Below are 27645 nucleotides of genomic sequence, written 5' to 3'. Positions count from 1 at the left end.
TTCTTGGTCTTTTAGAAGTTTTAATATCTAAATTATAAAGTTATTTTTTTCAGTATCTGAAATTGTCTGACAAATTTTTTGGAAGGGCTTATTCATTAAATTGTAACACAAATTAAAATCATACAAGAGCAAATCATGTAATGGTTTAGTTTCGTAATCAATTTAAGATTTTATAAAATTATTTTAGTCTACCTCACAAATAGATAAGTTCTCGTGCATAGCACAGGTTAGCAACTAGTTTGAAGTTACTACATTTTTCAATCACAAAAAAAAAACTGAGTAGACTCTCTTAAAACGGTAATTTCTCCACAAAAAAAGGTAAATTACAAATTACACCCCTAAAGTTTGAGGGTGTTTGAATTTTACACACCCTAAAGTTTCAGAATTCAGATTTTACTTCTTGATGTTTGAGGCATTTAAATTTTACACCCTAATATTTCAGAATTTAGATTTTACCCCTTAAAGCTTGAAAGTGTTTGGATTTTACACCTCAAATTCTGAAACTTTACTACTTTAAAGTATAAAATTCAAATACTCTTAAACTTTAGGAAGTAAAACTCAAATACCCTTAAAATTTAGGAGGTAAAATACAAATTTTAAAATGTCAAGATTTAAAATCCAAACACCTCCAAACTTTAAGGAGTAAAATCTAAATTCTGAAATTTCAGGGTGTAAAATCTAAACACCTCTTAGAAAGTGTAATTTGCAATTTAACCAAAGAATTTTTAGTAAAGGTCTATGGAGCTATATGGCACGCCAATAAAAGTGAAAAAAAAAATTTTAATTGGAGATCAGATCTAGGCAAAACCTAGAAATTTAAGAGCGAAAAAGTTACCAATATTTATCATATTTGGTGGGACAGTTGGATGAAAATTTTCATCATCAATACAGTGAGCAAGTGTAATATCACATTTACATTTTGTAAATTTAAGGTCCGTAAATAGTGTGCTTAGTAAAAAAAAAAAATGAAGAAATAGAACAAATTAAAAGACAACGTACCTAGATCTGTAGATTTATTGATAAGAACTCCGATAAAGTTTTCAATGCCATTATGTGCTTTTTGTTTCAGCTTTCCTAACCCAAAAAGCCCGTTTTGAAACTACAAATACAAAAAGCCCGTTTGGTTAGGTATAAGGGTCTGTTTGGATAGAACTTATAATTGAAAATTGAAAACACTGTAGCAAAATAATTTTTAAATGTGTGAATAGTGCCGTGAGACCTATTTTTAATGAAAAAATGGCTGAAAAGTGAAGTTTGTAGGACCCGTGAACATTACACTGGAGAATAGTCAAAAGAAAAAAAAGGAGAAATGCGCAAACATGGACACTGAATCCAAACACTCACTAAAACGCAACTTTTTCCAAAAAGTTGCGTTTTGGGTTTGTGAAGAGAACGCGCAATGCCATAAAGGAGCTCTAAGGTGCATTTTGAAAAAGCCCGTGTGCGTTGATTTATATATCCGTTGGACTCTGCAAGCAATTACCAAATTACCCTTTAATAAATCAGAAGATGTTCTCAGTTCTCATGCCAGATTCCTCATTCCTCTCATCTCATCTCTCTGCTCTGCCCTTCAAAAAACCGATCTGACCTAGTGGAGTGGAAGATAGGCGGCGGTAAGATCAAGCAGCAAAGATCAAGCACAGTAAAATGGTAAGAAAAAAGAGAGAATCACGCAACAAAGATTAAGCACAGTAGAATCACGCGGCAAAGATCAAGCACAATAGAACTTGTAGATGAAGTGGTAAGAGAAAAGAGAGAAAAGAAGAAGAAGAAGAAGAAGGGAAAAAAAAAAGCTGCAAAATGAAACTGGAATGTTCTAGAGGAAGTGGTAGGGAAAATGGGGAAAGAAAGACAAAAAAGAAAAATGAAGGGTACGTGTGTGGAGGGAAAAAAAAAGTACGTGTGTGGAGGATAAAAGAAGAGGGAAAAAAAGGAGGAAATACTATCACAATATTTTTTCACAATAAATTTTAAGTGGTAAGTTATTATTAGCTAATATTGGTGAGAAAAATTAATTTTTTTAAAAAGAAAAAATTATAATTTTAATAGTTCGTTCAAATTAAAATCAATGTCAATTATCACAATATTTTCATAATATTTTCACAATAAATCTGAAGTAGTAGGTTATTATTAGCTAATATTGGTGAGAAAAAAATAATTTTTTTAAAAAGAGAAAAAAGTTAATTGTAATAGTACGTTCAAATTAAAATCGGTATCAATTATCATACTATTTTCACAATAAATCTTAAGTGGTAGATTATTATTAGCTAATATTGGTGAGAAAAAAAATATTTTTTTAGAAAGAGAAAAATTGAATTAAGTATGATGAAGTTGTTGATTTAAGTATGAAACAAACTCTTTTATATTTACATTGTCCTTTTTGGTAATTTACCACTCAAACCACAAATTTTATAAGTGCTAGTCAAACACTCAATTTTTTCAAAAAACACTTTTTAACAGTTTTGACCAAACACTCAAATTTTTCAAAAAATACTTTTTCATACTACGCTTTTTGAAAACTCTACTTTTTCAAAAAACCTAGTTTTAAAAAGCTGAACCAAACTCACCTATATTGTATTCCTTCTAGATTTGGTAGGATGACTTGTAGACTTTAAGTATGTCATAACCACCTGCAAAACACACACACACACACACATATATATCAGATCAAAATCTCAATCGAGAATTTACCTATTGAAATAAAGTATAATTTAATCTTTATCACTTATATGAATAAGTTTTGAAAATCCGAAAAGTGTGTTTATTGTCTCTATTTCTTTCTCATGGGGAGAAGTTCCGGATGTTTGGTAGAATAGTTTGAGATGAGATTTTTGTAGTTTTTTGAAATGCGTTTAGATGAAAAAGTGTGGGAAAATATATGTAATGTTGTTTAAAATGTAAAAATATGAGTTTGAGATGTTACCAAACAAGCCCTTTCGGAGAATGAAGTTTGCAAAATTGATAGTAGTGGTGGTTTTGAATAACCATATAGTAGTGGCTAATAGTGGGAGAGTGGTCAATGTTCTAGAAATGTATTTTCCTATTTTTACGGGGCTATTCTTCAATTTTGTGTTTGCTTAAACCTACAGTGTAAGAGTATTTTTGAATCACGAAAATGAGGATCCCAATCCAGAAAAACCTCTTTTTTTTTTTCTTCCTTTTTTTGAGAAACAAAAAAACCTCTTAAATAGTAGTATCATAGTCAAGGAAGTTGATTTCGTACCGTTTTGGCTGGTATATTTCGTACCAGTGCCTGAACCGGTACAAAAACGCTTCTATATCGTACCGGTTCAAATACCAGATGTATCGGGTCCGTTTCGGCTTTACTAGGTTATTTACCGGATTTCAGCCAGAAATTAAAAACTGGCCGGTACCAAAAAATCAGCAAAAATAAAAGAAGAAAGGAAAAAATAAACGTTTAGTCGACATTACCAACATTGCAGCAAAATTTTCAAGTATTAAATTGTATTTCGCCGATCTCTTCCCCACCCATCTTCTTTTTCTTCATCCTAACACCTCTGTTCTTCATCTTTACATTTTCACCACTCAGTTGCCCAACTCCTCAAATCTATATCTTGAGCGATGAACTATTAATAGCATTTGGTTAAGTGTGCCCTTGACAAATGACAAGACCACTACACTCGTGTGAACTACTAAAGTTTAATGGAGTGTCTATTCAACTTTTTTGAAATTTTTTACCATCTGCCAAATTGATAACATGTTGTGCACCACAACTACTATTATTATTATATTATTATTATTATTAATTAAATATATCAACTAAAAAAACTGTCTATTGAGTATTTATTAAATAGATAAACTATCTATTATTATTAAAATGAGCTAACATTTAAAGTTTTTAACTAAAGTTTAGCATACTGATTAAGATATAGACTTATAATTATAAATATTTTTAATAAATTATATGGATTTTGACTAATGAACTTATAAATAAGTAAATAAATATTTATATATATAAATATATAAAATTAGCGGTAATTCTGAAACAATATATCGGTATTAACTGGTACTGAAATATTTCATTTATTTGACCAAATTGAAACACTCTCCAGTATGGTATTGACTCCCTTAATTTTAGTACACTATAACGACCTACAAAAAAAAAATCAGATTAAAATCCCAATCAACAATTTACTTATTGAAATAAAGTATGATTTAATCTTATATGAATAAGTTTTGAAAAGCTGAAGAGTGTGTTTATTCTTTTTATTTCTTTCTAACGGTTGAGAAGAAGTTTTAGACAATGAAGTTTGCTTGTTACTTAAGTCGCAAAATTTATAGTAGCGGGCTTTTTGAATAACTGTTAAAGTAGTGGCTAATAGTGGGAGAGTGGTCCTAGGTTGTAACCATTGTTTTAGAGATGTATTTTTATAGGGTTTTCATTTAATTTTGTGTTTGCTTAAACTTAGGGTATATGGGTATCTTTGAACCATGGAAATAATGATCCTAACAAAGGAAACCCCTTATATAGTAGTATTGTTACTATTGTAGTACACCATAACCACCTACAAAAACAATATCAGATTAAAATCTCAATCGACAATATACCTATCGAAATAAAGTATGATTTAATCTTATATGAATAAGTTTTGAAAGGCAGAAGAGTGTGTTTACTATTTTTATTTCTTTCTCACAAGGGAGAAGAAGTTTTAGAGAATGAAGTTTGCCAGTGACTTGCAAAATTGATACTAGTGGGCTTTTTGAATAACCGATAAAGTACTAGTTTTTGAGCAATGTTTTAGAGATGTGTTTTTATGGGGTTATCCTTCAATTTTGTGTTTGCTTAAACTTAGGGTGAGGGGTTATTTTCTATTATTTTATATATCATATAAAATAATAGAAAATAAACTTTTTGATTTAGGCAGCTCCGATGTCAAAGGGATGAAATCCCTCAAATCACTCCCTTGTTGGTAGAATTTCCTAAGTCTACCATCCTTTTCTTTCCTTATTCACTCTTGCAAAAATTCATTACTTTCAACATCTAGAAAACTACTCTTTGCAATTGGGGAATTTTCTATGTAAAGTAAATCGCAAATGAAGCCAGCCAATTGTGTAAGTGCGGTTAATTTTTATTATTAGCTCCTCTGTATAACCAAAAGGCCATTCCTCTTTCAAAAATGAGAGAAGCAGGAAAAAAAAAATAGAGTTCTTCTAATATAGTATTACCTCTATCTTTCTTCAATATTTATATTGGGTATCCAATGACAAGTTTGAAGTTCTTCTTGTGAGTGCACACTAATAGAGTTGTTGTTGTATCTTAGAGAGCGACCACCAGAGCCATTTGCACCGACAAAGTCATTCCAGTGGGGGCGAAATCGCTTCTTTAGGACATCGGATTAAGTTTCGTGTCTCGGCTCAAATCAATAAGTTTATATCTCTCTACACTCTCATCTTATATCTCTAATCTGTTTTGTATTTTGTTAATTAATTTGGGCAATTTCCAAACCTCATTTCCAACAGTTATGTAGGCTATCAGGTTGAAAAATGTGTTATGGGAAAATCTGTTGTGAAGTTTTGGAGAGAAATGCAAAGATATTTAGTAGCCAATTGCCAATTATTTTGGATAATGGGACATTAGTTTTTTGGATTTCTTTGTGATACATTCACCTTTAGTAACTGGGCACTTTTTATAAGATTTTAAGGCTTTGACAATCCCATTTATCTACTTTATCACAAACCAAGCAGATAGCATAACATCCAAACTTTGTAGTAGCATTGTTGAAAGTTCTAATGTATAAATATTGCAAATTCTATTTCATGTCTCTTGCAACCGTGGGGAGAAAAAAAAAGTTTAATATCTCAAGTGGAAACTAAGTCAAAATCTTATGAAAAGAAACTACCCTTCCATGAGAAGCCTCTTCCCTATTATATGACCACAAACAAATACCAAGTCTAATCTTTTTTTTTTTTTTTTTTTGGTTGAGAAACACACACACACACACACACATATATATAGGGGAAGAGGGATGAGATAAGAGAATACACTCACACGCCAACACCAAAACTGCATGCGGCAGTTAGTGTCGCGGAGCAAGTGATTCCTTAATCTCATTCTCCACAATGGTGAAGTCAGGAATTTAACTTTGGAGAGTCAGATAAAAAAATGACATTTAAATTTTTTTTCTCTTTACATATGTTAATTATATCCCTATTATATACAATAGTCTAAAACAATTTTGTAAATGTATTTAATGTGCTAGTTAAAGTACACTCACCATTTAATGATTCAAAATGATGTTTTTTCGAGTTCAATCTTTGTAGATCTAAAAAGACACTCGTTGCTATATTACTTTAGATTATTCTCTTCTTTTTCTTTTACAACAATGAATTAATAGTCTTTTAAAAAAATGAATTAATATTTTTTAAATTCCCACAAATCTAGTTTTTAAATCAAATTATATAACTCATTAAATATAGTGAATAAGATAACAAATTATTAATTCATAAAAAAATACTAATAAATTAAAGATTTGCCAGAAAGTAGACAAATCTGAATATATGAAAAATCTAATCAAATAATCAATTACTTAAGAAAAAATAATGATCAATTGTTTTGCTTAGCCCAAAAAAAATCATGTTATATTACTATTTTTTTTTTATATATTATAGGATGTATAATAGTTTAATAGTAATTATATATGTGTATGTGTGTGTATATTATAATGTTATGTAGGATAATATATCTTTGTGCGACGAAGCTTTTTCATTTATTTATTTTGATTTTAATGTAATTTTTAAAATTAAATTTATCTATTGTTAGTGGGGTTATACTGGGAGGGATTTTTAAGAAACTAAATGTACGTTTGGTATACTGAATGTAGATTACATTAGGAATATTAATCTTTATTATTGGGAATAGAAAACATTGTAGTGGAATAACTATTACTATTAATAAGTGTTGTTGTTAAATATGGAAAGCTTGTAAATGATGATGTATAAGGAAATTTTATATTTTTGGAAATATATTAATTTTAAAACCTATTATATTCACTAAGGAATAGCTATTACATCTATTTTAAAGAGGAATAACTATTCTTCGATTTAAAGAATAGTTATTCCAATGTAATAACTAATCCATATAATAAAGATGCAACCAAATGACCGAATTGCTTTTACACATGAATAACTATTCCATTACAGGAGCTATTACAGCATACCAAACGTACCCTAAAATTTAGGATTTGAAATAGAGTAAACTTGTAAGTTTAGTGTGTGCTAATTTTTAGGAAAAAATTATGAAACGTGCGTGAGATATATTTAAATAGAGGGTGAACTAATTTTTAGGAAAAAAGTTTCTACGATAGTGTTTTTTTGTTGAATTACAATTTTAACCCTACTTTTTATTTTTTAAGAATAAGGATTATCTAATTAGCTTAGAGTTATTTTTTACATTTTCTAAAGGTATAACTAACTTTTTGAATCCTCTTAATATATAGAGATTAATTTTCTGAATCCTCTTAATATATAGAAATAAAGAAGAAAGAGGAGTCATACTTGGCTACCACTTCAGTTGATGAAACATCAAATTTTAACCACACACATGGTCACATTCTCTTAGAAATTGGACTAATGCAGACCAATTGTCTACTTCATAAACGGCTAATGAGTAAAGAAAAGGGGAAAAAAGAATAGCAAATCAAACTTAACTTTAACATAGTGATTAGTGAGTTTGAAGTTGGAACACAGAGAGAGGAAGAAACTGAGAATAGAGTCACAGATGGGTAGAGCTGATTACAGATACGTGATATTGTAATTTTTTTAGGATAAAAAGAAAGGTTATGTAGCTTTGAAGATTGTTGCACAATTCCATTCTTCAGTTCAATCCAAAGTAAGTCATAGAAGTTTTGTAATGATGAAGGAGGAAAAATTAGAGAAGAGAGAGGATGGGGAGAAATAGTGTGTGTGTGTGTGTGTGTGTAATTTTGAGTTGATTTTAGGGTTGGGTTTTGGGAAGGAGAATGGTAGGGAAATAGAGAAGAGAGAGGAGAAGGAGAATGGTGTTTGGGATTGATGTTCAGAGTTGGGTTTTTGTGTATCAGGTTTGATTTTCACAATTGTGGAAAGATTTTCTATTAGAAATAGTTTTTTTTTTTTTTAATAATGCTGATGTGTAAAAATGTGGAAGGTTTTTTAAAAAATAAGCTTTAAAAAAAATCAAATATTAGTTAGAGGCTTCGGTTTTATATTGGATTTTATCTATCAATTATGATAAAATAATATAAAAAAAAAATCAAATTGTTTTCAACAATTTATCATCAAATTAATATTAAAAATGCTTAATAATAAGCTAAAAAGAAGATTGTTTTCTAAATCAAAATTGAGGAGATGGAAGCAACATATCACCATTGGAACCCATGTCATAAACGTGTAATTCATATACGATATACAAAATAATAGAAAATAATGTCTGACCACATTAAGCATAAATTCATATAAGGTAAAAAAAAAGGGGGGGGGGGAATTACACTTTACTACCCTCAATTATACCTCATATTGCACTTTGCGTCCTAAACTTTTTGAATACACGTTTTACACCCTAAAATATGACCCTTGGTACAATTTACACCTTGATGTTAAGTTTTCTGTTAATTTGGATGGAAGTTCAAAGTTTAACTAATGTGTAAAGTGTAATCATGAATATAATTTAGGATGGTAAAATATAATTTCTATTTTATTTTTTAAGGATTAAGAAGAGGAGCAATTAAGTCTTTTCACGTGGTGCCACTTTTTCATCCAAGTTAACAGCAAACTTAACATTGGAGTGCAAAGTGTAACAATGATCATGATTTAGGGTGCAAAATGTGCATTTGAAAAGTTTAGGATGCAAAGTTTAATTTAGAGTGGTAAAGTGTAATTTTCCCCAAAATTAGAGTACAAATACATACCTACAAGGTTGTTAGTAGAAGAAGAGAAAATAGAGGAAAAAATGTATAGTAAGTATTCATTATGAATTATTTGATATATATATATATATATGTGTGTGTGTGTGTGTGTGTGTGTGTATGTATGTATACTCCATATTGAAGAAGTTGATATGAACAAAAAATCTAATGTTAGTTTAATTTGTGGAGGTGTGAAGCTGAAATCTTAATTTAAAAAAAAGTAGCGTATGAAGAGGAAATCTAAAGAAAAAAAAAAGTGACGGTGTGTGGAGGAAATCCAAAGAAAAAAGAAAGTTACGGTAATTTATGTTTTATTAAAATACTAAAAGTAGTTGATAAGAACCAAAAAAATAAAAACATTAACATGTAAAACTTAATAAATTATAGGAGAAGAAGATAACAACAAAATATTATATCTATTTTTTAAAATCTAAAAAATATGAACAAATAAAGTTGTTGTTTCGTTGATGTGTGGTAATATAATTTAAGTAAAAAAAAATAGTTAAAAAAATTGATAATAAATGGATTAGATGAATAATTTGGATTGCAATCAAATTAAGATTTTTGGCAACTTAGAAATTATAGATAAATTAATAATAGAAGGAGTAGATGAAGAATTTTGATTGTAATCAAATTAAGACAAGAACAATATATATATATATATATATATATATATATGTGTGTGTGTGTGTGTGTGTGTGTGTGTGTGCGCGCGCGCGCGCGCGTGTGCGCGTATGTATATTTAAATTTAATGAAAAACTTAAATTGAATAAACTTGAAAATTAGAAGACTTATTTGAATTCTTTTAAGAACTTCTAGAACCACAAGGGGTAGATTGCAATTATTATAAAAGAAACTATCTTTAAGAGCAATAGAAAATTTAGTGGCAGAATGAGCTTAAAAAAAAAAGAGGGTAAAGTCTCTGATGGTTGAATAAGAGATCTGGGGTTCAATCCCCGTCTACACCAAAAAACTGATTAGTGTTTTGGTCTGATGATAAATAATTATCATCAGGAGCGGACGCCATAGGTTAAAAATTTCTCTCAAAAAAAAAAAACCAATTAGATGTTCCTCCTCTTTAGCAAGGGCATCAAAACAAACTTCTGCAGAATTCTTAATTAATTATGTGGAGCTTACAAGAATGCTCCATGAGAACAAGATGGTCTCATGGTAAGAAAGTACTAATTTTCATAGAGATTTCCCTCTTTCGCTATGTGGTAGCATTAATATAAGCGCTTCCAAATAGAAAAAGTGGTGAAATTTATACAATTTTGTCCCACGACTACTCACATAATTAGGTGTATAAATGTGTAAATATAAATATTTGCTATAATAATCGTGTATATTTACACGATTATTGTAGTTGTATATAACATTAGTTTATTTTTTAAAAATTGTTTTTGTCTCACCATTGGTCTTGTCAGAGACTCTTTCTTCCCCAACGTCCACTGCAACCCACCAAAAGAAGAAGAAGAAGAAGAAGAGAACCGCCCAAACCACCCAACCACCAACTCAGCACCATCCAACCACCACAAGCCATTTTACAACAACAAACTAAAAGAAGAAGAAGAAGAAGAGTACTACCTAACCACCAACATCACCACCAAAAAACCTATCCCAAACCTAACTCAAAATTAACCTAAACCAAAATCAAATTAAATCAAACCCAACAGAAAAATCCAGATTATAAAACATAATGGAACGACCATTGAATATGCCGTTGTTGCCTCTGTGTATGAGTATTTAGGTTTGGGATGTGAGAGAGGTAGATAGTCGAATTGAGTTGAGAGAGAAAGACCCTGGAGATGAGAGAGATATTAATAAAATAATAAAAAATATAATTTAAATAAAATAGTGTATAATAGATAATTTGGTGTGAGTATTTTTGAAAAGTAACAGTGTAAAATAAAAAATAAATAAAAAATTGATTCTTATACTAAAATAAACAAAATTTTTAAAACAAACTAATACAAATGCTGTAATAATAGGCTTTCAAGAACAATAAACAAAGCCCCACTATTCTATGCCCAAAAAAAAAAATCAAAAAAACCCATTAGGGGGCAAATCCGGTATTTCACATAAGCAGATTCGTAGGCGCCTGTCTCCGAATTCAAATTCCCGCTTATTCTAACATTCGAAAAAACGAAAAAAAGAAGAGAGAGAGAAATGAAACCATGATACGGAAGGTAGCGGAAAAAGAAAAAAAAACCTATTGGATCCAAAACCAAAACGCTCGCAAATTTTTTCAAAATTGGAACCCCGCCATTCGTCTAACCCTTCTCTTCCCCCCCTTTTCTTAACGGTCCTTCCTCTCTCTCTCTTAAAAGCCTCAACTCTCTCTCTCTCATCAGACACGCACAAACGCTTAGATCCAATGGCCTCATCTTTGCCTTCATCTACGTCAGTGTCGCCGCCGGATTCGCCGCCGTTACAACAGCCACACAGATCTGAACAACCACCACCACCACCACCGCCACCGCCACCCATGGCGGTGCCGTTGCCTTCTTCTTCTACTGATCTCGACACCTCATCTCGCCACCACACCTACAGCCGAAAGCAAAAGTCCCTCGGCCTCTTGTGCTCCAAGTAACTCTCTCTCTCTCTCTCTCTGTATTTTGTTGTGTCTTCAACAAGTTTGTTTCTTTAATTTCTGACTCTTCTTCCTCTTGCAGTTTCTTGAGCTTGTACGATCGCAACGACGTCCGCTTGATTGGTCTCGACGATGCCGCTTCTCGATTAGGTTCACAAAATCTTCAACAAAATTTCATACATATATACATATATGCGTATGTATGATTTGGAGTCTGGATCTGATGGATTTTTGGCGGTTTTGCAGGGGTTGAGAGGCGAAGAATTTACGATATAGTGAATGTATTGGAGAGTGTTGGGGTGAGAGATTCATTCAGTTTTTTCACCTTCTAATTCAAAAAAAAAAAAATTTCATCTTTATTTTGTAGTTATTGAATTTTGCTATACTTAAGCTTTTGTGTTTCTATGGTTCAATTTTTTTAGGTTCTTGCAAGAAGAGCCAAGAATCAATATACCTGGAAAGGGTTTGGTGCAATCCCCATAGCCTTAAAGGAACTCAAGGTTTTTTTTAAAATTTTTTAAATTTTTATAATTTTTATCTAAGTTATAGTTGGAAGCTTAAATATTTGGAATAGAATTGTGATTTTTGTGTTTGGTACTATTTCAGGAAGAGGGTATGAGAGAAAATACCAATGGCTTTGATGGCAATGACTATGCCAAAGTATGTGAATTTATAGGGTTTTAACAACTTTTTCATCTTTGTGTTAATTTGGGTTTTGAAAAATTGTTTTGGGCATTTTAATAAAAAAGTGTTGTTTGTATTTTGGGTAGGTTTCAGATGATGAGGATGATGATGAAAGGCTTTCAAATCCCAGTACTGGAAGTCAGAATGACAAGTCAAACCCTAATAGTTCTGTCAAATGCTTGCTAAAAGGTATTTCTTTTTGGAACCTATTTTTGTTTGTAGTTTGCTTATGTTCTGTTTACTTAAGATTGCAATGTTTGTAAGTGTTTTTGAGTCAGAGATTATCCTAAGCATAAGTTTTGGAGTAAACAAATTTTCGTTGCTTTGATGGGTCAGATATGATATAAGGCAGCAAGTTTAGGTTGAGCTTGATTATGTGAATTTGATTACTCCATGTAACCTTATCAAATTGTTGTCTTAGGACTGTCTTTATAGTTAATTCAAGGGCTTGGAAATTGAATAGTTCCTCTGTGTAGATTAATTATCATTATCATTATTATTATTATTAAAAATGTCAGTATAATTTGAATTGAACAACCTGAAATAGTGGAATAGAAATTTGACTGCAACTCTGCTTTTAATGATTTTTTGCAGATAATCGGAGGGAAAAGTCTCTGGCACTTCTTACACAAAATTTTGTCAAGCTCTTTGTCTGCTCTAATGTGAGGATCCTTATATATATATATATATATTATTTATTTATTTATTTATTTTATATTTCTGTCATTTATTTGCCTTGTAATAAGTTATGACTTTGATTCCAAATGATTCTATAGGCGAAATTGATCTCCCTTGATGAAGCTGCAAAGTTATTGCTTGGGGATGCCCACAATTCTTCAATAATGAGAAGTAATAAATTCTGTCTTTTGCTTCCTGAATTCTTCCCACTGACTGAAATGGAGCTGAAACTCTTTAACTAACATGGTGTTTGATCTTTGCAGCAAAAGTAAGGCGTCTATATGATATTGCAAATGTGTTATCTTCGATGAAACTGATTGAGAAGGTAAAACATCATTGTAAACCTTTGATGAGAAAGATGTAAAAGTGAAACCTGTTTGCATTTAAGCTTTTCAGTTATCTACAACAGTTGAACTGAAGTAGTAAATTGAGTTTGGCCCTATCACCATCATTTGCTCATTGGTCAAATGTTTCTTGAATGATATGCAGACCCATACAGCAGACACCAGAAAACCTGCATTCAGGTGGTTAGGGTGCAGAGGGAAAGCTGAGAATGAGCAAGCTCCTGTTGATTCTAGGAAAAGAATGTTTGGAAGTGATATCACAAACATAGGTTTTAAGAGGAGCAAAGTAGAGTCTTTATTTGATACGAATTTAAACCAGGATCTGAAAGTACAAAAACAAGGGAAATTTGACAGTTTGGTACATGATCTTGATAGAGGCAATTCAGAACATGACTCAAAACAGACTTTAAAGAGCTACCAATTTGGTCCTTTTGCTCCTGCCAGTGTATCCAAAGTTGGTGCCCCTGAGAATAACAGTATAAAGCGAGTTCATGACTGGGAAAGTCTTGCTTCTACCCATCGTCCTCAATATCAAAACCAAGGTATCATTTCTGCTCTTTTACAGTTCACTGAAAAGCATCTCCTAGGCCCCGAGTCATTGCAATTTGAAAGTTATTCTCTCCAGTAGAGATCCCACTAGTTTAAGTATGTTGTCTATGATCTAGATTCACATTAGCAAACCAAGTGAAAAGGAGGTCAAGAAGTCATTTTTCATCTCTGAAGGTGACTTACATACTCCCACTAAATTTGTTCTGCATCTTTTGGATCTCCATTTTTGTGCTTAGAGGTCTTGATTAATTTGGAATACATCTTTTTTTAAAACATGCTAAACTATTGTGGTAACTCACCAGAGTTTTAAGAGGCTCCTCTCACATCTTTATATGGGAAAGTAATTTGAAACTTTTAGGAGTGAAGTCTAACATTTACCATTTATTACTTCAAAGCACTATTTATTATAACTTGCAAAATTTTGAAAATGCTCGAGGGTTTTTCAGTTAGAACTTTGGATTTCAAAAGCTCTAAGGTTATAAGATTTATAGCTGAAGTTATACTTCTTAAAGTTGCACTAAATGTGCACTTAGGTTGATGATAAGAGCAATGGTTATGGAATGGATACCATAGTTTCTAAGTATTACCCCTGCTAGTTTTTAAGAATTGGATTTTCTGAGGTGTTCTTTGCCAATTCAATTTATCTATTATGTATTTATTTCTACTTATTGTGCATATACTGATGGATAGTTGTAATAATGTTGCAGCTTTAAAAGACCTCTTCTCCCATTACGTGGAAGCATGGAAATCATGGTACTCAGAAGTTGCTGGAAAGAAGCCAATACAGATATCTTGATACTTCCTACCAATGAGCTCCCAATGAATAAGTACAGCAGCAAAATACCATTTTTTTTTCTTTGTACTGATTAGTGATTTGACAAAGAGTGGCTCCGTATTGTATGCATGTTCTTTATGCAACAACTTAGAATGGCCACCCACGGGATCTTCATTTCTTCCTTGTCTTTACAGTCTCACATTTTTTTTTCCTGTTCCTGTATGCATTGATTCCAAATGCATTTTCTTCGTTTCTTAATCTCATGTATTTCAATAGAATATTAATGTTGTCCTGTATGCATTAGATATAGTTCTATTTTAGAAACTTTCTTTCTGGAGTTCTTTTTAGCTGTTATGATTCCTATAAAATCCATAGTATTATAACAAGCAATTAGATCACCTTGAACATTTCGTTTTGAATAGCATACCCACCCTCCAACAATGAGCCAAATCACATATTGCCATTTCTTTTAAGCCATTGAACAGTTGAGCCTAAGCCCAATAGGCCATTACAAATGATATATATATGATGTTCCTTGCCACTTTTCTCACCAATGTTAAAACAGGATTATCAATTCTGCAAGCTTAACCTATTTTAGGAATATGACTCTTGCAGTCTTGCTTGACTGTGTTTGAGGACGGCAATTTTGGCCATTTGGTAGTACTACAAAATGAAAACCCCTCACTTTTGTTAGGTTTGTTTGTTTGGAGGGGTGGAAAAGTGGGAGATATAAAATATTTTATTCTCTTTTTTTTTTGTTTGGTTAGGAGTGAAAAAATGGAAGGATAAAAATTATGACTTTGAATAAATTTACTCATATATTCTTTCTTGTTAAAGAATGATGCCTAAAAAAAAAAAGTGACAAATAATCACAAAAAAAAGGCACGCTTAGGCTTAGAAAATCAAAAGAAAAAAAAAGAATAGAAAAAAAATAAAAAGAGGCAACGTTGCCCAGAAAAGAAAAAAAAAAAGAAAAAAGAAAAAAAACAAAGGCAACTTGAAGAAGCCCATGTGCACATGCATATAGGCATTTTTGTCAATTAGGAAAAAATTCATCCCCATTCAATTTTCACTTCATTTTAGGGAGAAAAACGTTTTAGTGGATTTAGGAAGAAAACACTTGGGCTTCATTATTTATTTTCCTTCCTTCCTATCTAATTAAACACACTCAAAAAAAAATTTCCTTTCCATTTTTTCTTCAAAATTTTCCATCCATCTTGATTTACTTCCAAACAAACACACCCTTAAAGATAAATTATCTTTTATCTCCATTCTGATTATTCACTCTTTATGCATTATTGGATTGATATGCTCCAATTTTAACAGCACTAAAAGAAAATAGCAGCCAATCTAAACTCTTATTTCTTATTGGAGCAATGTCAATATACATAAGGGCTTAAAGCAACTTAATGTATTTGACTTATATCATAAATGAGTAAAGAATAACACTAATTTGCGACAGAATGAGAGTCTGGTGAAAGGTACGAAACTGATATTGTTTTATCACAGAATTATCTCATCTTGAACACTGACATTGAGAGTCTTGTTTGGTAGGACGATGCTGCTAGTCACCACTACTTCATCTTCAACAGTTACAGCTTCACCTGCATTACAATTGTGATGGTCAGTGCACTGTAAATTTAAGTTCCTTATCTAGGAAGGGAGGGAGTGCATAACAAATTATGGAAAGTACCAAGTATTGTAACCCCAAGTTTTGCATTGTAATCTCCACTAGCCTGAAATCACTTGACCAAAGTTAGAATGTCAATTGCAACAATTTCCAAACCAAAAAAAGAAGCAAGAGACAGACTTGCAGAATTGAGTTAAACAGTAAAAGCTTTGATAGATTTTTTTTTTCTTTCTTTATCTCTTTTAAATTAAAAATATTAGAAAAAATAGCTGAAAAATCGAACTTCATGTGTAATAAGAAAGATCTATAACTATAACTACTTGGATATATTCATTTTGATAAGATAGAGCCAAATCACTTTATCGTGTACATAAAATATTAAACTATGATGCTGAAAGCGTTTGTTACATGTGTGACATGGGAGTTGGACATGAGTCCTTTTATGCAACAGGCTGCCAAATGTTCCACTTGCACTATAGCAGTGATATTATTGGAGCTCAGAACTGGATGATAAAAAGGCACATTTTCTTAACCAACAAAAATATCATATTACTTTGAAATCAAAACAAAATCAAGTTTCTGAACTTGCCTGGACCCGGGACCATCTCCCAACAGAAGACTTCCACCCAACAATTGCATGAATAATGACGGCATTTTCCTGAAAAACAATTAAGTAAAAATGTCAAGCTTAAGGTAAACTTAAGCATACATGTTATACCCTTTGATTTGGTTATATACCTTAATTTCAACATCATCAAGGATGATACAACTGATGAGCCTTACACCAGCTCCTATACGAGCATTTGCAGATATCGAGACATTGGGACCAATCTGTTTCACCACAGCAGAAAGGACTATAGTTATAAATATAAAATTATTTCCAATCCAACTAGATAGAGCAAAAATTACTTCTCTACCTATTGATTTTAAGTGTACCCACCTGCTATCTCCAACCACCCCCCTCCCCCCCCCAACACACACAAAATGAAACATCGAAAAACTGCAAAAGATCACAGGAAAAATTGCCTATGCTACTAGTAATATAATTGTACAACAATGACATGGGTATGTGATTTCCAAAACATCAGAAATCATTGTAATGAGGAGCTTACATAGACCAGTAAAACTAGTCAGAGGCATTATTAAGTCAGACTAAGAAGGGAGAGATCACCTTAGCACTCGGATGTACTTTTGCTGACGGATGAACATAAACATCACCAGTAATGGCAGCACTCTTTGTACCATCCCCATGTGCCAAAAGATGGGGGGAGGTGAACCGGAATTGTGCAAGATATAAACCAGAACATTTCAAGGACATCCTGCAAGCATCAACTCTCATATAATGACCCTGATTGGAGGGGCTTAGGTTATAACAATACAACACCTTGTTGTAAGGCTTACCCAGGAGTTTTGATCTGTTCCCAAAAGTCCATGGTCTCATATGTATATAGCTGCTTCTTCCCTGCAAGGGGTGACAGAATATCTTGATCCAATCTTACAAAATCTGTGGGAAGACTCCTGTTGAAGCAATACTTAAATCAGGACAGGAAATTGAGAGAAATCACAATTAATTCCAAAGTTCAGAAACAGTGACAGTTTTACTAGTTAAGTTTAAACTGTATGATAACAGATGGTATTACAGAAATAGATCTGGTAGATTCTGTAGTGAAAATTCCCATAGGATGTCACAATCTGACCCCAATAACCCCACTTGGGTTATCAAAGCACACATCAAACACATCCCTAACTCCATGAATATATGTATATAACAACTGTCCCCACTAATGCACGTTCTGTGTAACAAGGAGACATTTGTGAACCCAGAACAAAGGCAGAAAATTAACACTAATGCAGAGGAAGAACATCACATGGACATATAGCAAGACTGCAAGAGTTACTGGGTAAAACATATATTGATTTTTTAATACCAAAAAAGAGAAGAAAAACAGTCAAGTGGCTAATCGGGGTTGATCACATGTATTCTTCTTTGCCATGTAATTCTATCCAAAGTTATACTCTCTGTTACCTTCTTAATTAACATGTCATTTTTAACCACTACTACTACTATTATAATTTTAGGTCTTCCTCTCCCTTCATTCCCTTGACTTGTATCAAATTACTCTTGATCACCAATACATTAATTGCCCTCCTTTATGTATAACCAAACCATTACAGGAAACTCTCTTTCATCTTTTCTTAAATAGGAGCGGTCTCTATGTTTAAATGGATTTTTTCATTTCAAATCTTAGTTTTCTTTGTATTTCCATTTATCCATCTTCGCACTCTCATTTTAGCTAAAAGGCATTTGATGAAAATGTTATTTTTTAATAACCCAACATCCAGTACCATACGGGGTGACTGGCGTTATAGCAGTCTTGCAAAACTTTTCCTTTAGCTTAATTGGTATTCCACAATGACGCAATACTCCTTATGTGCACTTCTCCTCTTCATTCAAGTTGCTTTTATGTTATAATTCACATAATTTCCAATGTCTTCATCATTATGAATTATTGTTTTAAGAAATCGAAATCATTCAGTCTTTGGTATCTCTTGATTGTCAATTTTTAGAACTCCAGTTTTATTTCTCCTTTTACTAAATTTACACTCCATGTACTTTGTTTTAGACCTACTTAACCTTAAGCATTTACATTCTAAAGCACCCCTCCAAGGACTAATCTAGATGAGGTAACAAGTTTCAGAATTGAGAAAATGACATTTGTTTCAAGAAATAAAGGCCTTAGGCCACTTGCCAGAGAGTTTTCCCTTTTGATTACACAGGATCAATAATCACATTTTCCAGTTAACTAATTTGCACACTTTTATACAATTTAACTGACCCAGGATATATTGAAATCCATAATGGAGCATTTATGCTGTGCTTCATTAGCATAAATTTGCAAATCAACCACAACATTTAGAATAGATTTACCACAGACATTATGCTGAGCTTAAATAGAGAAACAGGTTATTTATGTAGTATAGCACTGCTAAACTGTATATCTGTTGTCACTGCTACATTCCGGAAGTATAGAAACACCAATGGAAAATTCAGAGCTAGTAAAAAGGTCAAACCTTGTTGCTGACTGGAGGGCTTCAAAGCTGGATACACGTCTCAGATTAGCTGCAAATAACAAAATGAGAATCCAGATTTCAGCATGATAAATACTGATGCATAGTTTCATTAAACACCAGGTTAAATGTATTGCATTCCCCCCAAAAATAAAAATAAAAAGAGAGAGTCAATGGCACAAATTCAAAATAAGTATCAAATTGGAGTTCTAGACCCTAATAGTTATACAGTATATCCTTGTGAGTTTGGAGAATCTGTAAACTAAATATGAATCATTTTCTTTGAGGAACTTCAAAGTAGCACACGCTGCGGCAAGGCAATGTAATTAGAGACCTATATCACTAACCTCTGTCTTTCCTCTGAGTGGAAACCTCCTCGATGGCAGTAAAAATATCTGGGGTAAATATGTAGACACCACAATTTATTCGGTCACTTACCTGCATTACATCAAAATATAAGAACACCCAAAGAGAAAACAGGGAAGAAAAGAACTTCAAAACTCAATTTACCAGAAAAGGAAACAACAATGCTTAAGAATATGCTAAGAGTTGAATGTCTGCATGTTTTACATACAAAAGTTTCAGGTTTTTCTGTGTAATGCAACAGTTCATTGGTGACTGGATCAGCTACCAATTCTCCAAACTCATTTGCTGTCTCGGCAGAAACCTGCACATGGAAAGAAGATTGAAGCCCAAACATGGAAAAGACGACATAGATAATAACATCAAATAATGATGCTCTCGCAGAATTTTGCTTCTGCATTTGTTAAACCTACTTTGATCACTAAGATTGTTCCCATCCCACCATATATTCTGTGAGCCTCTGCAAACAGGTAAAGAAAGTGATAATTTTTTTTGGCAAGCCTAGTATAAATCAACAACTAAGGACTTGAAGTTACTGCTTCACAAAAAATTGTACATGCAAGACATTAAGAAAGAACATAAGAACAGGCAAATTATAGATTTTCACTAGAAGCCCAACAAAAAATAAAGATCCCATCTTTACAAGAAGGAAGCAATTACCAAGCATTTCTGGCAGTGGAAAACTACAGCAAACATCGCAATTGAGCAAGAAAATATGCGACTGCCACACAAAATTTCAGAATCAGTATCAGATTTTTAACACATTTCATTTCAAAGTAAACCAAGAAAAGGAGAGCAGAGAGAGAATTTAAAGAGACATTAAATATTAGAAATAATATTAAAGAGTAGAGTTGTAATTATGAATCAGAGACAAAGCAAAAGTCAAAGGCAAATACCGGGCTATCTTCCATGATCAGATCCCTGAAGTTATAAAGTCCACCAGCTGAACCATGTGGCTTGTCTTCCTTCAAGTATCTGAAACCCCCATCAACGAGAAGAATAAACAGTTACTCAAAAATCAATATCCATATGATAATTGTGAGAAATAAGCTAATAAATTTATCGGGAAAGCTAGACAAAATGTTACCTAACAGGGACTTTTAGCTCATTAGAGATGGAGGATACGTATAATGCAAATTCACGTTCCTCATAAAAACCAACGAGATAGATCTGAGCTAAGTTGGGAATCTGTATGGAAAAGGAGTTAATTGGGACTACTCAGCAAACTCAAAAGCAAGAAACTGACACATACATTACAGAATCACATTATAGTTCACTTCAAGAATATATACCCTTTTACAAGCAGAAATTGGATGATGAACCATTGGCTGTCCAGCTAAAGGAAAAAGGGGCTTTGGAATATTCAGTGAAAGTGGTCGGAATCTAGTACCTGTAAAATCCAAAAATTTTGCATGTTAAGAAATCTCTCTCATTTTAAACATCAAAGTCAAAATTCACAATAATAATCAAACTAAATTTGAAAAGTAACCAATCATATTCAACAAATACGAGAACAATGTCAGAGTTTCTCATCAGAAACAATATTTCCAAAAAATTACAAAGAATATACGAATTGGGTTTCATCATTCGAATCAAAATTCATTCTCTTCCATTGGAATCAAACCAGTTTTCAACGTTTTCTGTAAAATTTATCAAGAACAAGCAAAGGGTGTCATCAATTCAATTCAAGCAGCCAAATTTTATTACCAAGATCACAAAATTTCCAATTCTCGACCTGAATTAAGAATTCCAATTACAGTACATACGAAACAACCTCATACCTTTGGTGGGTCCACCAACCATGATCACAGCAACAACTCTCTCCTCTGAGCTTCCCATCGTTAATCAACACAAACCCAGATCCCCAAAGACAGAAACTCGTCCACAACTCCTATTTATTTTACAAAGTTCAAAGTCTTGTGAAACAATAACGGGTTCACACTTTCACACACACAGCCCACCAAATGTAAGAATTTATGTAACTTGTGACTTAACGATTCCTAAAGGGATCATAGATATGGATATCCAAAACACTAAAAACCAAACAAACTCAACAGTATTGACAGCCACAAACAAATCAGTACGTTGTAAATTGTAGTATAGCTGAGAGAGAGAGAGAGATATTAGTGTATGAAAATGTAATCTAGGGAAGGATATACGAGAGGAAGAGGCAATTAGTGTCGGTATGATGAGTGTAAAGTAGAAAGGTACAGATAAAAGCCACTCGCTTGTGATAAAGCGCACGGAATATAAAGCCAAAACTGGGAAACTTCCGCCTCTTTGTCCTACATTGGACTCTTTGTTTCACAAGATAATGCAAGTGTGGAGCCCATCTCATGTGTACGTGAGGATGCATGCATCCGAAATACCGTATGCTGTTTCACGTGCAATAGTGTTTCGTGGGGTCTTTCATATGTGAGTGAAAGAGATCAGTCTCTCTCTTTCTTTTCTTCTTTTTTTAGGCATGTAAATCTGATAAATACAGCAAGTATCTCATGGTTGTGGGATCTTTGGGTCAAGATAAACATAGTAAATATTCAAGATGCAGGAAATTAATATGCAGGATAACTAGTTAGCTATATATTATTTTATTTCTTGAATATGTGAGTAATTTTTTTGGGTAATATGTGAGTATTTACCTACAAGCATAGTTATAAAATTTGGACAAGATGTTGACTTGTCTAAACATCAATTCATTGGTGGAAAGTCGAAACATAGGATCATACAAAATATAAGAAAAGAAACTAAATAAATATACATACAAAATATTAAAGAATTAAAATAAGCATGATTCATTGGGTTACCACTTTGATGGGCCAGTCTGGATTTAATAACTATGTTACAAGTCTACAACAATGTAATAAACATGGAAAATTTTATAATTTTTCACACCTTATTAACAAAACGTAGATTGTAATTATTTATTGAGTAGTTCTAGGATCACAAATTATTTAACGACTTTTTTGCTACAACTTTAATGTGGTAGACTATGAGTAGTTAATTATCACTCATACATAGACCCACAATTTTTCTTCACTAATCACACTTTACCACGTCACAGTTGTGTGGTGATGGGGTACTGATTTTGCCTATCTCCAAGTCGTCCATAAAGGTCGTCCATGGCCAGTTTGGAATTGTAAACACCCTTCTTGACCTACCTTCAGCTACCTCGTCCAGGTAGGAAGAACTCTAGACGAGGTAAGCACCACCAGTGATGCACTCGTCCAGAGTGCCGACAGCCTCGTCTTGAAGGAATTCGCCCGATAGATGAAACAGCCCCTGCGCGTGTACCAAAGCACATGCAACTGAGGAACTCCAGGACGAGGGTATCACACTTAGGAAAATCTCCGAATAAGATGTGATAATCCCTTATCCCATGCATAACCGTCAGTTATCCGTTGTGAAACAAAAACATAACTTCCAAACGGTTATGAAAGTTACGTTTGATTTCTATCTCTCCTTGAATCCAGGAGAAGTTCCAATTTTGATAACCGCCTATAAGAACACTATATAAAGGCTGTTTCAGACAAGGCCAATGTATGTTCAGTTTTTACTCCAAAAAAGTTGGAACTCAGATAACATAGAGGGAAAAACTAACTTTGCCATCGGAGGGTTTTTGGCCGGCAGCCCCGGTCGCCTTTGATTCGCTTTTCTTTCTTTTTCAGGCCGCAGAGAGAACCAGTAGTTCTTTGAAGTCCAGAGCATCCAGCCTACTGATTTTCTTTGCATCATCATGTGGTAAGAAGTGAAAATTTTTGTGATCTTAGGCTTTTCCTTATTTATTATTGCAAATCACTTTTACATGGGACCACTATTGACATTACTGGTACTATCCACCAATCACAAATAATTTTTGTTACGAAAATATTGCAAAATTTGTTGTATCTTTAGACTGATTGATTTGCGTGTGCCAAAAGGAATTCTTCAACATTTTTTGTTTGTTGTCCTCAAATTCATATTTAATCTCTTCTCTCTTTTCCATTATCTTTAACATTCAATCTCTTTTTGCTCCTTTTGTGAGGCTTATACTGATCATCTTCGGTAGCTAACAATGTCTGAAGAGCCAATGCTCTTAGCAAAACACAAATGAGACTTGGTGGATCTGTCTTCCGACAAGACTGTAATGGGTTTATAAAATCAAAACTCAGTTAGATTCAGATGGATCCATTCAGCGATACAGGTCATGTCTTATGGAATTATGTTTTGCACATGAATATAGTCTTGACTTTGAGAAGTCCTTTGCTCTTGTAACCTCACTAACTACTGTTAGCTCCTTAGTTACTGTTGTTAAGAATGCATTCCTTAAAGATGATCTTGCTTAGGAGGTTTACATGCAGCCTCCTCTCAACTATACACATCCTCTCACTAAAGCTTGTCAGCTTTGTCGTGCACTCGGTGGACTCAACCATGCCTCTCAAGCTTGGTTTGCTAAGTTTAGTAGAACCATTGCCCAATTGGGATTCACCTCCAAATCATACAACTCTGTCTTGTTCATCCATCACAATGAGATTAATATTATTCTTCTTTTATTTTATGTGAATGACATGATTATTACTAATAATGTTAAGCATGGTATTCGTTTGCTTCGGACCCTCCTTAATTAGTAGTTTGAAATGGAGGACCTCGACATCCTTTGGAAATTTCCTTGGCCTTATGGACTCACCTAGTCCTAAAGGGTTCTTGCTCTCTAAAGCCAAGTACGGCTTTAATCTTATCTTGAAATTGCCTTTACTTATTTGTATCGACTATCGTGAGCTTGCTAACACCACCTATAAGCTTCTCTAGTTATTGCAAGACTTTGGTGCACCTTAAGTGCTTAACATTTTACATTGTTTATCTATTGTGACAACTAAGGTGCCATTCAAATTGCCTACAATGATACATTTGACGAGTTCACCAAACATATTAAGATCAATTGTAATTTTGTGGCTCATTATTTGCAACAAGACAAGTTTCATGTGTCATATTTCTCCTACTGAGTTGTTGGCTAATGTATTTAGAATTTACCAAGTCTTATCATCGAGACTGTTTTCATACTCGTCACGAAACTCAAGCTGGTCTCTGGAATACCATTTTGAGTTTGAGGAACCATGTTATAATATTGATTACTTTGTAGCTTAGTTAATTGTAGACTCAAAGGTCTAGACTCATTATCATTACTTATGCAACAATCATATTTCTGGTACACCACTATTCACTCATAGATCAGTATGTAGGTGCAAAAATCGAACAGTCTAAATTCAATTAGATTCTAAATTAAATTTTAATTGAAGTTCAATTTTGTGCCATGTACCTCATCTAATTTTTTAATTTTTATGGCAAGTGAATTATTGAGTGCAAAAACTAAAGAATCTAGATCCAATTAAATTCCAAATCATATATATATATATATATATATATATATATATATATATATATATATATATATATATAATTGGGATTGGTTTTAAATGTACATGTGCATATACATAGAATTACACACTAGTTTGTACTAAAAAGAAACTAAAGGCTATATTTGTAAATTTGTAACAACATATAAAGATTTTTTTTAAATTTTTATATTTTGTCAAGTTACAAAGAATATTCCCGTAAAAAAAGTTACAAAGAATATGTTTGATTCTTTTGCCTTCGAAAGTTTCCTACACCTACATTTTACCCAATAATCAAAGTAAAATGGCTCAGTCATATGGAAGTTCGAATAGGACGAGGGTAGATGACAATGATTAAAAAAAACTGTTTAATTGATATGATTAATTTGAAAAGTGTGTTTACTTTATGCAAAAAGAAAGTGTTTACTTTTATAGTTTTATTGTGTAAGCAATTATGTAGTGAAAGATGCTTACTGGTGGAATAAATTGAAGGAAGATACTTCATAATCAAGTATCTATTTTTCTAAATCTTTCCTATCCTATCCATAGAGTTTTCAATTGTGCAACCATATATAATTAAGATAATCAGAATATATCACACCACTCACTTTTTGGTGCATATTTTGACTTCACTGATTAATGGAGTATTTTTCAGTCCCTATCAATAATTTATGAATAATTGGTTACATTCATTTGCTTGACATATATGGCTATACATATATATAAACAGTACAGAATGTTAGATATAAATTCATGTTCTCTTCATTATCATTGTATGTGTATTAATGAAGATATATTAAGGAAGAAGAATGTAGTTGGAAATCAATGTCAAATAATTCAATGTTCACATGGCATAGAGGTGCTTAACAAGTTAAGAAAGAGTTTGGCCATCAAGAATTCAAGCCAAGCCACTCGTATGACAGTGTCCATAAAAAAAATGGTATGCCAGTTGTTTGAGCAACTCTGCTTATTTTTGTTTGTAATATACTTTTCCTTCGAATTTTGTAGGAGTTCATCCAAAAAGTACGGAGTATTTTTTTAAACTTGCTTCAAATCTAAGTTGTCAAAAAAAGGAAAGGTGGTTCAGGTTCAAAATTCGGGAAAGATTGAGATTGTTCCCTCACCATATGATGTTATTCCCCTACCTTGTCAGTCAATTACTTTTGGAACAAGCCATGGCTGCTTTTAGCCATGATAAGAGCTAATCCATCTTATTTCAGATACAATTCATCAACACTAATTCAAAAAGTTAAAATGTGAAAAATGTTTACGAGAAATCTCACAACATTCTTTGTTCAAGATGACATTCTTACGAGTTGTTATAATTAGGCTAAAATCCAAATTACACTTGTTAAGTCATTTACATTGTAATTTTCTCATTTCTATCATGCTAGTCATTTTGTCCATTATAGCCTCTAAAACTACAACAATCATAATACCGGATTTGATGAAGTTTTATAGATGGTCTTAGAGGAATGAATTTTTTTTTCCTGGAATGTTCCTTGAACAGATTAAATAACTTAAAAGATTATTTACTTGTAATTTTAGTTACATGACTTACTTAATAGTTATATAAAATGATTAAAAATAATTTAATGAATCATCAGTTACGTAACTCAAAAGATTATTCACTTATAATTTTAGTCATATGACTTACTTTATAGTCATATGAAATGATTAAATGCTTTGATGCATCATGTGATTTATGCACATGATTGATTTTGTAAACTGTCGCATGATAAACTGAAGGGGATTCATCTAACTCGGTTTGGAAGAAAACTTTTTATCTATGCACAAAATATCCAATTATTTGACAAAAATGTGAAAAATTAAAATGACAAAAGTTATACTATAAGGACAAAAATGACATTCCACCCAAACTGAAAATTGTGTAATTTGAATTTTTGTCCTAATATATGATTTCTTTGCCATATTCTCCAGGTGCAAGTGGGGTTAGACAGTGATAGAGTAAGCTTTTCTGAGAAATCTTGGTGGGGTTTTCGGTCACATGACGCCAGTTGGTGCTAGTGCACCCCAACTGAATATAGTATTATTCTATCAAATGTGCCATGTGAGTCCTCTGCAAAAGTTTTCGTTATCATACTGCCTCTCTAGAGCCCTCTGTGTAATCACGTTGGCAAATTGGAATCCATTTCAGGCTCAATTGTCAAATCCATGTCCACCAATCCCAGTTGTAGGATTTATTATTTTGCGTAAACATTGCATGCAACATCCTCTAGAGTAAGTGTAGAATCTACCATCATGTTACTCTCATGGGAAGGGATGTTGCATGCAACGTGTTAGAGCATTTACAATGGTTTATGCCATTCCATCCTATTTTACATCCCAAAAAATTACTTTATCAATTAGACCATATCATTTTACAGTACTCTCAACATTTTAACTTTTATTTTCTTATACAATACATTAAAATAATATATTTATGTCTCTCTCTAATTTTTGTCTCTCTCTCTCTCTCTCTCTCTCTCTCATCACCACCATGAAGACCCAAAATCCTAACACAGTTTATCAAAAAAGAAAACCAGCACAGAAACTCAGCCCAAACCCCAAACAAACCCAGCACGAAAACTTAACCAACCATCAAAATTTCCACCCACCGATCCACCCAAAATTTCCAATCACCACCCACCGATCCACCATCAACAACACCATCACCCACTGATCCACCAT

At 32.7% G+C, this 27645-nt stretch overlaps 2 protein-coding genes across 4 annotated transcripts; one reads left to right on the top strand and one right to left on the bottom strand.

Annotated features, from left to right (window-relative positions):
* The first annotated feature begins 11099 nt into the window (after positions 1–11099).
* On the top strand, positions 11100–14860 carry LOC142630841 (E2F transcription factor-like E2FE). Of its 2 annotated transcripts, none has more exons than XM_075804897.1 (11): positions 11100–11489; positions 11576–11643; positions 11740–11792; positions 11916–11993; positions 12100–12153; positions 12264–12366; positions 12772–12839; positions 12954–13026; positions 13119–13180; positions 13345–13741; positions 14456–14860. In XM_075804897.1, the coding sequence occupies exons 1-11, from the start codon at positions 11278–11280 to the stop codon at positions 14542–14544; spliced, it is 1257 nt and encodes a 418-aa protein (XP_075661012.1). In that variant the 5' UTR covers positions 11100–11277; the 3' UTR covers positions 14545–14860. The 2 variants fall into 2 exon arrangements, with proteins under 2 accessions (XP_075661012.1, XP_075661011.1); XM_075804896.1 differs by lacking the exon at positions 14456–14860 and adding an exon at positions 13865–13922 and having other exon boundaries at positions 11199–11489.
* A 1002-nt stretch (positions 14861–15862) lies between these two features.
* LOC142631691 (uncharacterized) lies at positions 15863–21871 on the bottom strand. 2 transcript variants are annotated; one of them, XM_075805939.1, is made up of 15 exons: positions 21367–21871; positions 20878–20975; positions 20673–20773; positions 20482–20560; positions 20246–20306; positions 19999–20045; positions 19797–19889; positions 19570–19660; positions 19226–19274; positions 17555–17671; positions 17325–17472; positions 16892–16984; positions 16743–16811; positions 16217–16259; positions 15863–16127 (listed from the first exon to the last, which is right to left on the bottom strand). In XM_075805939.1, exons 1-15 carry the CDS (start codon positions 21422–21424, stop codon positions 16027–16029), a joined length of 1248 nt encoding a protein of 415 aa, XP_075662054.1. In that variant the 5' UTR covers positions 21425–21871; the 3' UTR covers positions 15863–16026. The 2 variants fall into 2 exon arrangements, with proteins under 2 accessions (XP_075662054.1, XP_075662055.1); XM_075805940.1 differs by lacking the exon at positions 16217–16259 and having other exon boundaries at positions 21367–21836.
* Positions 21872–27645: the final 5774 nt, after the last annotated feature.

Source organism: Castanea sativa, chromosome 4 (genome assembly GCF_040712315.1).
Source record: "Castanea sativa cultivar Marrone di Chiusa Pesio chromosome 4, ASM4071231v1".
NCBI lineage: Eukaryota > Viridiplantae > Streptophyta > Magnoliopsida > Fagales > Fagaceae > Castanea > Castanea sativa.
Note: the sequence above shows the minus strand (reverse complement) of the source record. Positions and strands in the feature narration are given on the sequence as shown.

What these genes read in the sequence shown, in the direction of transcription:
- LOC142630841 (XM_075804897.1), top strand. Translation starts at nt 11,278, where the DNA reads ATGGCCTCATCTTTGCCTTCATCTACGTCAGTGTCGCCGCCGGATTCG. An exon ending in CTCGGCCTCTTGTGCTCCAA is followed by an intron (nt 11,490 to 11,575) that starts GTAACTCTCTCT and finishes TTCCTCTTGCAG; the next exon opens with TTTCTTGAGCTTGTACGATC. An exon ending in CAATTCTTCAATAATGAGAA is followed by an intron (nt 13,027 to 13,118) that starts GTAATAAATTCT and finishes TGATCTTTGCAG; the next exon opens with CAAAAGTAAGGCGTCTATAT.
- LOC142631691 (XM_075805939.1), bottom strand. Translation starts at nt 21,424, where the DNA reads ATGGGAAGCTCAGAGGAGAGAGTTGTTGCTGTGATCATGGTTGGTGGA. An exon ending in GAGCTAAAAGTCCCTGTTAG is followed by an intron (nt 20,561 to 20,672) that starts GTAACATTTTGT and finishes TGGGGGTTTCAG; the next exon opens with ATACTTGAAGGAAGACAAGC. An exon ending in CAGAAAAACCTGAAACTTTT is followed by an intron (nt 19,661 to 19,796) that starts GTATGTAAAACA and finishes GATGTAATGCAG; the next exon opens with GTAAGTGACCGAATAAATTG.